This window comes from Mastigoproctus giganteus, chromosome 6, assembly GCF_048544385.1.
Source record: "Mastigoproctus giganteus isolate SK-2022 chromosome 6, ASM4854438v1, whole genome shotgun sequence".
In the NCBI taxonomy this organism is placed as follows: Eukaryota; Metazoa; Arthropoda; class Arachnida; order Uropygi; family Thelyphonidae; genus Mastigoproctus; species Mastigoproctus giganteus.
This window is the reverse complement of record NC_143580.1, coordinates 6,283,063-6,297,330: the sequence shown is the minus strand read 5'-3', so window position 1 is coordinate 6,297,330 and position 14,268 is coordinate 6,283,063. Positions and strand designations below refer to the sequence as shown.

At 36.3% G+C, this 14,268-nt stretch overlaps 1 protein-coding gene across 1 annotated transcript in view; it reads right to left on the bottom strand.

Moving 5' to 3' along the window:
• The window catches only part of LOC150083866 (FAD-dependent oxidoreductase domain-containing protein 1), a 46,657-nt gene that overhangs the window by 9,703 nt on the left and 22,686 nt on the right, over positions 1 to 14,268 (bottom strand). Inside the window, exons 5-6 of the mRNA XM_090375472.1 lie at positions 7,403 to 7,575; positions 3,516 to 3,661 (exon numbers count right to left, since the gene is read on the bottom strand). Coding sequence (XP_090231598.1) covers positions 3,516 to 3,661; positions 7,403 to 7,575 — 319 coding nt within the window. The remainder of the gene's footprint in view (positions 1 to 3,515; positions 3,662 to 7,402; positions 7,576 to 14,268) is intronic.

Genomic DNA, 14,268 nt, shown 5'->3' with positions numbered 1-14,268 from the left:
GGTAACCAGTACCTATCATGGGTGGGAAAAAAAATGACAAAGAGGCAAAAAAGTCATAATAATAAAATAACACACCGCCAATCTACTAGGCCATAAGAAAGATAGACAAACAGCACCCCCACCTGTTCAACCTCAATAATGAGACTGCACTCGTCCAGACAGAAGAAATGAAGACAGAAAAATGGGCAAAGGCACTCGGGGCAGAACTACAATGACCCCTATCAAGACTACACAAATAAGGAGGCTTCCAATGCATGGCTCATCAGTGGGACACTATCCCTGCACTAAAGCATTAATTTTACCATCCAAGACCAGGTAAGCAACACCAGAAACTATAGAAAATACATCACCAAGGATCCTGAAGAGAGAGAGACAACACATATTGATGATACTATCTGTCTCCTGAAACAATCCAGCACAACACTGCAGGATGCATGGTGATCACCAAGAATGTGATCACAGACAACCAGCTTGCCAGGATAATACATCAGAAACTAGTGAAGAAACACCAATTGATCAAATAAAATATATTGTATTACCAGTATGAACCTCATGCCATACTAGAAACTCCTACCCAGAAGTTGTACTGAAACTGTGCCATAAGAACAGACAAGATGATCCTGCACAATAGACTGAACAAAAACCTTACTGACAAGAAGAAAAAGACTACTCACCTGATGAACACAGCGGAGCCCAACATCAGCAACCTCCAGAAAACCTATGATGGAAAATATGAGGAAGTACACAGACCTTAGACAAGAAGTCAAAAGAGATGTGGCACATGGAACAAGTACAACTAACCTGATCACAGTGTCAACCACCACCGGCATGGTGGCAAAGAGCCTACCTAGCAATATGTTTATTGTATGGAACTAAGCATTTTTGCTTAGTTCCCTACCCAGTTTCATTGTATGGAACTAAGCATTTTTGAAACTCCCTTTTGAACTCTGGGCTCCTTTCATTCAAGAATCTGCATTCAAAAAATAAGATTCTAATTTTATGCCTTCCCGTATGTTTTTTTAGAGTAAAATTTGGAAACTCAAAATTTTCATCTGCGCTATCATCCTCTGAATTGATTTGGTTTTACTTCCGATGCCATTTCCACCAAAACAGCTTTGTCAGCCTCTTTTTCTACCAGTAATTCTTGAACATCTTTAGTAATCATATCTTTTTTTTATTTTTTTTATCTAATTTATTCAAAGAACCTTGAAGATCTTGCAAACTACTATTTAACAGTAGATCCTCTGCATATAATAACTATCAAATTTTAACACCCCCAGCTAAACTTTGTCAGTAACTTGCATCCTTTTATTAAAATATGTTTCATGAAAAAAATAAAATAAAAAACTATGAGATATATCTTTAAATTGTATACACATGGGAGATAAAACCCAAATTTCTAAGGAATGTGCAAGTAACTCTATAAACACAGGTGAAAAAAACCTTAATAAGAAACTTCTGCTGTTTCCATTGGAAACTGAAAGCTCAGACCTTTTGCACACAGAATGAGAATAATACAGACCAATTCCACAGAGGTCTATGTTATTTAGCATCAGGAGAACTCATCATTAAAATCATTTGTTATATCTTACTATTAAAATTCTGATTATTAGTTATTAGTATTAGTAAAGGAAAATGATGCAAGAAAGCAAGTTTGCACAGCATCAACAAAAAAAAAAAAAAAAAAAACCACCTCATCTTTCCATCCCATCTAATATAATCTGTTCCTCAAATTTATTCAATTCGAACTATCTATTTTCACACCAGATGGAAATTCATTCCGGCAGTCAATTGCTCTCTGACTGAAAGCAAACTGTTGTTCATCTAAGTGACCAACTTTTTTTTCAATACTTTTTTTTTTTTTTTTTTTTTAAATAATGGAATCAAAGAGAAAAGGTAGGCTATTCCCAAATGCAATGGGTGGTCACTGGTTATATAAGTAAATGTAACTTCATATTTTGATTTAATCAAAGTAATACTACATTCACTGAAGTTTTAAAAAAAAAAAATACTGTTTCAAACAAAGACAGTTCACTAATCATCTATTGCATATTGTGCACTCAAGAAAATGCCTGACATTATCTTTGTATAAACTACATTTGTTTGTTGTTTGCAAAGTAACAACAATTGTTTAATGCTTTAGAAACAAGCATTATGCCACATATATATAAAGTACTGACAAACATTTTCTTCTCAGAAAAGAAATGTGTTACCTAAATAAATGTTACAAAACTGAAACTTTCTAAATTTGCTATGTACAGAGATAAATAAATGCAAAATAGATTTTTAAGTTTGTAAAATACATCAAATATTTAATAAAGTATGTTAATCCGTTTAATTTAGTCTATATAAAATTTTTGAATTAGAAAAAAAGGGGGTGAATGAACAATACAAGCAACAAGTATGGGAAATAGCCTATTTATTTCTGCATGTGAAAAAAATTTTCATCACATTTAATTATCAGTTACACCAATTTTATTTTTTTCCAATTATTTTTCTACACATTTCTAATTATTCCAAACATCCAAATAAGCTCTATCTTAACCACAATGAATGACAAATATGCAAAACCTGAACAGCAAGGCCATTTTATATATATATTAACAACTTCATCCCATACGTGCCTCCAGGGCCTAGGCCCATATACAAATTATGCAAGGCCATTATGCAAATTGCAGAGTGACCGAGATGGCAAGTATTCCCACATAACTAAGTACAGATCAATTGTTGTCAAATACATACATAACAGCTGTACATTTATTCCATTCCTACTTATAAGTCAGCAAATAGTATAACTACATTTTGTTTGAGAACATGCTGAGAAATTTGCTGGCATTATATCTGACTGCTGCAAGAATAGCAGAAACTATACAATTTCATAATACTCCAAACAAGATACAGTGAGAGTTAGAGAGCATCTCAGTAATGAACTCTTATCACCAATTACACCAATTTACTCTCAATGATGGACCAAGTATATTGCCCACAATACATCACATTGACAACTATGCAGTTCAGATCTTATGATTTTGGATAATGGCCTGCAAGTTTGCGGTGACATGCTGCAGAACAAAAAAAGGGACAAGGTACTGCTGTCATTACTACTTTCAGTAGCTTGAAACCATAAATACCAGAAGGAAATAAGTCACCAAAAAACTCAATGCAGCGTCTTTGATGCACTAGGAAAAGAGATAATGATAACCATACAGAAAATATCAATTAATTAGTACAGAACAAAGATAATGTGACTTCATCTCCATTATGACTAACACAAATCTTCCTAATAAATAAATGTAAACTAGCTTCAGTTCCATTTTATACAATTTTAAATTATATACTGGTATCACATTCTCTCTCTCTCTCTCTCTCTCTCTCTCTCTCTCTCTCTCTCTCTCTCTCTCTCTCTCTCTCTCTCTCACATACACACACACACACCAGCATTACTGGTCACATTTGCTATAAATCTTCAGAAAGCATATAAGAACTAATATTTTCATGAAGAAAATATTTCATACCTTGGTTCTACAGGTAATGGTACTGACAGAATTTCAGATCCTTTACCAATTTCAAGTAATTTGGCAACTTCACCAGAATAGGGCCCTGCAGCAATAATCAAAATTGCAAACTGAAGTTTGTGTATCTCACCAGTTTCAGTTTTCATCTGAAAAGAAATATACAAATAAAAAAAATTACTTTCACTGGTTTCAGAACTTCAAGCAAATGATTCAGCTGGTAAGCAAGAAATATATTACAAAATGAAGCCAAACCTTCAGGGGAAGGTCCTTTAATCTCAAAAGGCTAGATTAGTAGTGGTAATTGATGCAAGAAAGCAAGCTTATCAGTATCTTCATCAAACAAAAAAATTACTTTCACATCTTTACATTTCTAAATCTTAAAAAATACACAAAAAACTTGCATCATCAGTTCACTTTTTAATTATTTTTCAAAGTATACACCATGGAGAAACTAACAATTACAAGAACAACTAACCTAACAAAAACCATTGTTGCATGTAGTTTCTCCATGCTTCTTAATTTCAATTGATGTCTTATTACATTGTCAACTTCTCACAAACACACAATACGTTAATATATATCAAGTTGATGTTGGTGATAAGAACACAATTGAGAGAATTGAAGGCACTTTACACAAGTTAAAGTGCATTTTTCACTGTTCCCCATTTCAATTTACCATGCCACTAAAAGAACAATGTTGAATCTTTGGCTGTGAAATGTTTTCTCAGCCAAATAAAAAAAATAAATAAATAAAAAAAAATTATGGGCCCTCATATAAAGTACTTTTTTTCTCTCTCTATTTTTTTTTTAAATTTTTTTTAATTAATTTACCATGCTTAAAATGTGCAGAATGTTTCCTGGCCAACAAATAATGAATCAAACTTTGTAAATGATAACACCAGTTCATATATATCTATCGAGTATAGCTCTAAACATTAAACTTTACTCGATAATAAATATTTGTCACGAGTAAAGTTAGAGTAAATAGAGTATAGTAACTTTTATACAGGGTGGTTTTTGAGGACTTATATGAAGAGATGACTATGCACTGGTGGCAAGTACATACTATCAAAATTTTCACAGCATTTTTAAAAATAAGAGTGAGTTCATTAACATTTCACAATAATGCATAAAAATGGATATATAAATGAAAATAAAGCTGCTTACTAAAATTTAACATTAATTTTTTTATATTTTTGAACACATTTAACCAATTCTATATGGGACTTTCATAATGTTTATTGTTCATGGATAACTTCATGCTAGAGCAGCCAGCATTTGTAAGTGACTTATGTGCCACATAATACTGTTAAGAAGTGTAAGGTGAACTTAGAAAAATAATAACTAATAAAGGTAACGTGCACTAGCTTTAATTAAAGTAAAAAAGTGCAGCCATTATCAACCCACTGCAGGATGGAAGCCTCCTCAACAATTCATGCTGAGAGAAAATGGACCATAATCTGCCACGCTAGTCCTGTGCGGGTTGGCAGATCGACCGTATTCAGCAGTCAGGGGCGTGAACCCCGGTCTACTCAAAGAGCATGTGCTACTGCACTCCTGCTCCTGATCACTCGGCTACGGAGGCAGGCACCACTTAAAATATTTCTGCAGTTGTGCTATTGCTGGATTTGGCTATTTGGCTGCACAGTCCTCAAAAAAAAAAAAAAAAACTTCCTTGTAGTTTAGCAAAATTTTAACAAGCACCACACTAATTTCTCCAGGTCAGGGCCTAAAAATGGATGGACTAGCTGACTGGTTTGACCATTAACAGTACATTGGCAGCTAAAGACCATGATATATACCAAGTCCAAGGGTGAAGTGGGTCATAAAGCATATCCTGTTCTAATTTAATATATATTAAATTAGAACAAGATATGCAGAAACAGAAACAAGAAAAAACAAAACAGTAAAAATAATAACAAATAAATATCAAATTTATATATTATGTTAAGAATAAATTTCATATTAGTGATAATATATATTTGTTTGTTTGTTATTTGATTTTTAGGAGCATTAGCAACTAAGGCCATACTGCTCCAGGGATATGTGGTGGTCACTCCCTGACCTTTCCGTATCCTCCGTATTTGGTGGTCACAGGCTCAAACCCCAGTCTAATCAAGAAGCATGTGCTATGCACTGCTGCTCTTGCCCACCTGGCTACGGAGGCGCCATATATATTTGTGTCCTTGTCCCTATACAATCAATCTGAGTATAGGGTTCAGCTATTTATTTACTGGTTAAGAGTTAAATTGAGAGCTCAAGTGAAATTTAAGCATTCAATAAAAATGTGCCTAAAAAGTTAAAATGGCATGGAATAGTGGGATACTAAAAGGGACCTTTATCCTATAAAGAATATTACCTCATTGGACAGACAAGAAAGTAATGTTATAATCTGCCTTCCTCAGAATGAGAGTATCAGTTATGGTATCATCATACATACTAGCATCATTTGTGGGGGGAGGAGAGAATTAAAAATAAAAACTACCAACAGAATACGTTGGTAGTTTTTATTTTTTGTGGACATGGCAATCTCTAACAGTCACTTCAAAAACTTTAGAAATTTTCCACACTCCTCTCACATCCTATAGTAAGAAACTGCGTGTATTTGCTTTCTCTGAGACAGCAGATACATCACTGTCTAAGATATGAGATTTTTTAAAAATCATTTCCTTCTATCAACAAGACGAAGAGGAATCATTTATGTGGTGAATGTGCTGGTAAAAAAATAATAATAATATAAATAATGGAACTGATATGCCATTTTCTAAATATGGACTGCAATCAATTACTCTTAATTTTGTGAATTTTCATTGTAACTATTACCTGAAAAAAATTATACATAAAAAATCTATGCATAGTAATTACTAGTCGATTTTTGCTTTGTCCATGTATAGCACAGGATGGATTTGCAGCATGGAAAATACATAGATATTCCAAAGTTAAGCAGTAAATTCATTCTCAGTAATCTCTTAATTGGTTAAAACAAGCAAATATCATGGTACTCGAGTGCAAGTGTGCATATAAATACAGAAATATGTGCACATAATGCACTGGCAACCTTCCAGTATCATGTGCTGTGCTCAGTGTGGCATAAAGCATGATGCTGTGGTGGATTCACACTTTTATGGGAACTTTAGTGCCAGTCATGAATATCTGAAATCAAAGGTCTACATATCAGCTTTGAAATGCACTTAAGACACTACCTTGGAATTAAATTGAAACACAAACATGCCTGTGCATCTTTGTGGTAATTTTCATGGAAATACCTTGTTGCCTATGGCATCAGTGTCACAGGCTACTAATTCCTGGAACAAACTAATTTACATAAAAATTGTTTTACTGTGTCTAAATGTTAACTGCATTGCTGTAGGTAATCTCAGGAAACAGAAAATATTGTAAAGGCCTGTCCAATGTTATCCTAGGGGTACTTTATCACAAAAAATGAAAACACACCAAATCTACTAGACTCCATAAAGATAACTGTGTAGATACCCAATTATTTTATGTATGCATGCACATAAGCACCAAACAAAATACAAGCTTTTTTATTTCTAAGTTTTCTTAAAATGCTTAAAGATGTGTAAATATGAATAAACAAAAAAGTAATTCCCATCTGCTTAGATTCAAAGTCTTATTGTACTCTACAATTCATTAAGAAAACTTCAGTATTTTAACTCTTATTTAAAAACAGTTTTTCTGAAATTAAATACGGACAGCCAGACAAATCAAAAGCACAAGAATTTTCTTTATAAAGATGTACTAAAAAGTGAAGTTATCTGTACTATAATATTCCTTCTGGATAAAAACATCTAGTATTAATTTCATGTAAAAAAAAAAAAAAAAAAAAAACTCTTGATTTTTTTTAAATTTCAAAACTTCTAACTCACCAAAAGATGATTGACAGTCTTGTGTGGATTAGGAGAAAACGAAGATCGATGTTTTACTCTAAGTTCAAAATCTACAACTTCAGAATTTATGTACCTTGCACCTAAGGACATTGCTTTATTCCTGAAAGCTGTCAACAATGCCCATGGATCAAACCAGCCTTCATTCTCAAGTCCTACATGAATCAAACAGCCTTTAAAACTTGAAACTTTTATTCCAGGTTACTTTATTCCAGTAACTTTAAAAATAATTTCTAGTCTAATAGAGTAACATTATAATCGTAACACTTTGGACATTTCTTCTTTCAATCAGTAAATTTCCATTCATTAATACATACTTTTCCAAATAAAAATAAATATGGCAAGATAAGAAAGAAATGAAAAGCAGAAACTAGTACTTGTAAACTATTTAATAAAAATTATCTGTTAAGTTAGGATAGAGGCTTTCTAGCTGATTCTGTTATTTGATAAAAAAAATAAAGCAGCAGAATTAAAGATATGCTATATCTCTTTGTACATGGCTATTTTATTTCAAAGCTGAGGGAGTTTTTTTTTTATTTTTTATTAAGGGTTTTTAATTTTAGCAGTTGACATTTAATGCTTTGAATCTTAACTATTCAGGGAGTGCTGTACTAATGATGTAAACTTTCTGAAGTGTTTTATAAAAATTCATCCATCTAAAAACACCTAATTGATTTTGGAAAATTACTAATATTTAAAATTACACTTATACCTTGTTCATTTTAACTTTAATCCTGACAAAAATTATAAATAACAAAAATAAAGCTCTTACTGATCAATTTTTGAAGTACCATTACATGTTTTAGCAGGTGGTCAATAAGAGCTTTACATAATGGCATGTATATGTTTATTTGGTTAAGGAGATAGAATGAACAATCAAAAATTTAAAACTAAGTGTTTTTTCAACATTTCATAATAATGCATAAATAAAAAAAAATCTGTTTATTTGTTATGCCAGGCAAATTGATTGGATACAACATACTCAATACAGCCAGAAGAGTTTACGAAATACATAAATAATAACAAAATGAATCTTATTTACATCAAGAATTATATTATTATTATAGTAATAATAATAATACAATACAATACAATTTATTTTTATCAAGAGAATTTGTTTACAATAAATGAACTTGTTAAGAAAAGTAAATTTCTTGACAACAAGTTGTAATTCTTCATTTACAACAGTTTTTTGCATATAAATTTGTTATCTAACAGAAAAGATAATGAAATCACAACACATAGTATATTCCGCCTGCAAACAGAGATAGCAATTTATCTGCATAGCAATTCTAATCTATTGTATCATTGAGTATCAAAAATTTTCTTATTAAGAATTTTAATTTGGAGTTAGAATAAATTCTCCTGAGCCTGAAATCTGCACTAGCCAACAAGTTGTTTTATTATATTCATTGTATACCTATCTCCAAATCTATTTAGTACCCTAGGGTGAAGCAACACAATTGCTCTTCGGTTCCTTAAATTATGTGAGACATTTCTTTGCAGATTTGACTCTTCAAAAATAGTGTTACGATTTTTCAAGATGAAATTTAACTTCAGTTTTTGAACTGGATAAAGTATTTTATATTTCAACAAAAATTGCCTTCTCTTATTCAGGTCATTCCAAAAGTTTGTCCCCATTAAAAGTCTCAAAAAAAAAAAATAAATAAATAATAATAATGGGTGCGATGGCCCAGTGGTTAAGACACTAGACTGATGGACTCCCGCATTGATGGGTTCGAATCCCGCATTGGTGGAAGCGAACACGGCTCTATTATGCTGGGAGACCGATATAATAATAATATTAAATGATAAAAAAAGGGAACATTGCGAAAGTTACCCCATTGGACTTACCTTCCTCAAGGGTGGAGCGACGGCTAAGGCAGATAGTGGCGCCATCTGGTGTCACTCGCAAGAATTAACTAACTAAATAAATAAATAGACCACTGGACATAAGCCAAAGCTAAACAAGTCCACCTCCATAGATGGATGATGTCGCAGATAAATATTATTCATACTGCATTGAGTGTGGCACAGGATAGTCACTCGTTCAGGCCTTAGGCAGAGGAGTCAGTTCGAAAAGTTGGAGACAGTCTCCCGAGCAAGACAGTGGAGCAAGTGGTGCTATTCCCCATAAGGCTACCACAAGAGAAGGGCAAGACCATCCAGCCCCACCTACGCAACTGCGCTAGTGACCACCCAGGAAGGAAGAAAATGCCAATGCATGAAGTGGAGCATTGAAATGAATACATACATCATGCCAGCATACTATGAAATAACCAGGCTAGAGACCGATATGATAATGTACAGATCGCAATTACATACCAAGTGGTTAGAATGATACCTGGATATTCAGGTCACCGAACAGGCGATTAGCAGACCAGAGAAGGACCATCATCATGAAGAACCTAATAGCTCCTGCCATCTTGGAAAAAATCAAGCAGGATGTCAATGAACCGGAGGAGGAACAGCAATAAGAAATACAACCCAGAGTAGCTGAAGTGGAAAGAGACGAGGTCATGCCATCCAGAATAGATGTTTGTTTGTTATTTGGTTTTTAGGAGCATTAGCAACTAAGGCCATATTGCTCCGGGATATGCGGTGGTCATTCCCTGACCTTTCCGCATCCTCCGTATTTGGTGGTGACGGGCTCGAACCCCGGTCTAATCAAGAAGCGTGTGCTACGCCCAGAATAGAAGATGAGTGGAAGAAGGCCCTAACAGAATTCGAAGGAATGGACCCCACAAGGACCCACGTGATACCTAAGCAGAGGCCAAATAAAATTTCGTGTAGAGTAACAGACCACATCAATCGGCAAATAATGCCACATTACCTTGACAACAATGGTGCAATGCTGGAGGCGATCCACAGAGCCGTATACTGTGCTGCCATAGCAGCCACTAGGATTAATGGAAGAGAAACGAGAGATCAGCAGCAGAAGAACCGAAAACAGAAGGAACTGCCAGCTTGGGAAAGAAGACTTCAGCAGAAGATAGAAGTATTAAGAGTCAAGATAAGTCAGTTGACCCAGTACCAACAGGGTAATAGAAATAAGAAATTGATTGGAAAGGTGAAGAGCATCCTCAAGAGAGACAGCGCCCACAGCAAACATGAGACCAGAAATCAGAGAATAGGAGAATACTTAGACACGCTGAAGCAGAACCTCTTTGCACTCAGCAAGAGACTACACCGATACAAAGAGAGCTCCCAGAGGAAAATAACAACTGAATCATTGATAAGGACCAAAGAGCCTTCTACAGGAAACTGGGTGAAGATGAGAAAGCAGGAAACGGACCACCAAGAAGAAGATGATCGAAGAGTTCTGGGGAAATATCTGGAGCAGTGAAGTAAGACATAACAGCAAAGCACCCTGGATAGAGGTAGAACAGAAGAAAACAAAGGACATACAAGAGATGAGAGAGTGGGAGATTCGAGAAGTAAAACAGTCGACCAGGAACACCCACAACTGGCAAACCCCGGGAATTGATAAAATCCACAACTACTGGTACAAGAAGCTCACATGCACACACAAGCACCTAGCAGAGCAGTTCACTTGAATGATAAGGCACCCAGAGACAATCCCGAAGTTTCTCACTGAAGGAGTCACATATCTGAAGCCTAAAGATGAAGATACAAGAAACCCGGCGAAATACAGGCCTCCCAACGATGTACAAGATCCTGACCAGCTGCATAACTAAGAAGATATCAGACCACTTAGAGAGTCAGAACATAATGGCCGAACAGCAGAAAGGATGCAAGCGGAGGAGCAAAGGATGCAAGGAGCAATTAACCATAGATGCCGCAGTTATGGAGAAAGCCTTCAAGAAGCACCGCAACCTATACACGGCCTACATCGATTACCGCAAGGCCTTCGACTCCGTACCTCATAGCTGGCTAATAGAGAACCTGAAGATCTACATGGTCAATTCGATAGTGACAAACTTCCTAGGAGCAAAAATGGTGAAATGGAGTACCACCATTAAGGTCAACAACATCACAACCAGGCCAACCCCCATTAGAAGAGGAATCTTTCGGGGAGATGCTCTGAGCCCACTGTGGTTCTATCTAGCACTCAACCTGTTATCCACCATGGTCAATGGCAGCAAGTATGGATATAACCTCAAAGAAGGAAGAAAGAACCTGTACACCCTCACCCACCTGATGTACATGGATGACATCAAGCTCTACACAGCAACCGAGAAGCAACTCCAGCAACTATTCTGGATCACCAAAGAATTCAGCAAGGACATCAGGATGGAATTTGGTCTAGAAAAATGCAAGACCCACACACTGCACCAGGGAAAATTAATTGGCCAAAACTACCAGCTGCTGACTGGTAAAGAGATTGAAGCTAATGACAGAAGGAGAGACCTACAAATACCTAGGGATGATGCAGGCTGAGCAGTTGGAACAAGGAAATCAAGAAGTACCTGACCGGAAAATATCATCAGACTCTGAAGCCTGCTGAAAGCAAAACTGAATGGAGGGAACACAGTTAAAGCCATAAACACCTATGCAGCTCCAGTAATAACATACACATTTGGGGTCATAGATTGGACTAACACCGAGCTAGAAGATATCATGCGAAAGACAAGGACAATGATGACCAAGAGTCGCCAACACCACCCGAAGTCAGCAGTGGAGAGAATAACAATACCTCAGAAAGAGGGAGGAAGGGACCTCATAGACCTGACAGAACAACAGAAAACAGTGATAGTTAACCTGAAGGATTACTTCGAGAACAACACAGCACCACTCCACCAGGCCATAAGGAAGATAGATAAGTGGTATACCCTACTCAACCTAAGCGGGGAAACCTCTCCCACCCAAATGGTACAAGAAACGAAGACAGAAAGATGGGCAAAGAAGACACTCCATGGCAGACACTACAATGACCTCCATCAAGATCACATCAATAACATTGCTTCCAATGCATGGCTCACAAGCGGGACGCTCTTCCCCGAGACTGAAGGATTCATGCTGGCCATCCAAGACCAGGTAATCAACACCAGAACCTACAGAAAATACATCGCAAAGGAACCCGGAATGTCAGATGACACATGTCGACGATGCCACCTGGCCTCAGAAACGATCCAACACATCACTGCAGGGTGCAAGGTGATCACCCAGACTGAGTACACTCATAGACACGACAAGGTAGCCAGGATAATACATCAGAAGCTAGCGAGGAAATACCAGTTGATCAAAGAAAGTGTATGATACTACAAGTACGAACCCCGGGCTGTACTAGAGACCCAAACCCACAAGCCATAATAACGGATAAGACCATCCCGCACAACAGACCGGACATAACCCTTGTGGATAAGATGGAAAAGGCTACCTACCTGATTGACATAGCAGTGCTGAACACTAGCAATGTCCAGAAAACCCATGAGGAAAAAATTAGAAAGTACACGAACCTGAGACATGAGATCAAGGAGATGTGGCATATGCAAGAAGTATCAACCATCCCAATCATCGTGTCAACAACTGGTATGGTACCAAAGACTTTTCATAGCAGCCTAGCAGCAATAGGTCCCCCAGAGAACACCTACAAGGAACTCCAGAAAGTCCCAATCCTGAACACCTGTAGGATAGTCAGAGGTTTCCTCGACCGACATTAACACCAGACATTACAACCACCCTGTTTACTTGGTAGCAGTACCCGTCATGGAGGGGAATCCTCCAATCAGGGAGAAATAATATAAGAGCAACAACAATAATAAGAAATAAAACATGTAGCCCTAAAGGTTAGAAGATGCAGTATTGGTGGTCTACACAGAATAAGAATACATCAACATTAAACAATTGAATAAGAATGAGTGATGGATAAGGAATGAATCTGTCAAGAAAAAAGACAATTCAATTACAGAGAGGAATTAATGATGGCTTCTATCTAATACTCCTGAGGGAAATGTGCCAGCCAACCTTATCCCAAATAGGAGAGGTGTGCCAAGCATTTGAGAAGAGTTTGGAAACTGCATGTAAAGATTTAATGTGAAGAAACTTCTTGAGCGAAACCAAATGTTGCCACTGTACTGTGGGAGACAGTGTGTTCATGGCCAGTTTTTAGGTTAGCCCATGTTAGGAGCTGATATTCCCACCTCTTAATGTGGGCGGGTGCAACATCAGACCAGATTTTTTGGAAGCATATAAGATAGAAGAAAGATAGGTTTCATATAGTGAAAAATGGCAACTAGGTTAGAGACATGAAGGAGCTCTCAAAAGCCACATCTTAGGGAGAGATAGAGATTTTTAAAAAGTTGATGTGAGAATGAAAAATAAGTTTAGTATCAAAGACTACCACAAGATTTTTAACAGAGAACTGGTTTAATCATCTCAATATGAGTTGAGATTAAGTGGAGAAGTTTTCTTGGAGAAAGAAATGTAGGCATTTATTAGGTTTATTTATGTAAGTGCCCCTCATAGCAATAGCATTATTAATAAGTGAGTTGTTTTGTGCATCCTGAATTGAGGTTAAAATGCCAGATTTTTAATATCATCAGCAAGAGCAATGAGGGGAACTTGCATAGGCAGTAGAGATAAGATTAATAGCATTATTAATAAGTGGGTTGTTTTGTTGTGCATCCAGATTTCAGATGAAAATTGCCCAGATTTTTAATATCATCAGCGTAAGCAATGGGCAGGGGCCATTGCATAAGCAGTACAGATAAGATTAAGGTGGATAAGAGAAGAGCAGAAAGAGTACCACCCAATGGAATTCTGGCAGTTCCTTCTTTAATTAGAAAGGAACCATTAAACTGCAATAGAAGGGTTCTATGTAGGAGGGATTTTGTGGCCGACCGGGCTAGCCGAGTGGGTATAGTACCTGCCCGGCAACCCAAAGG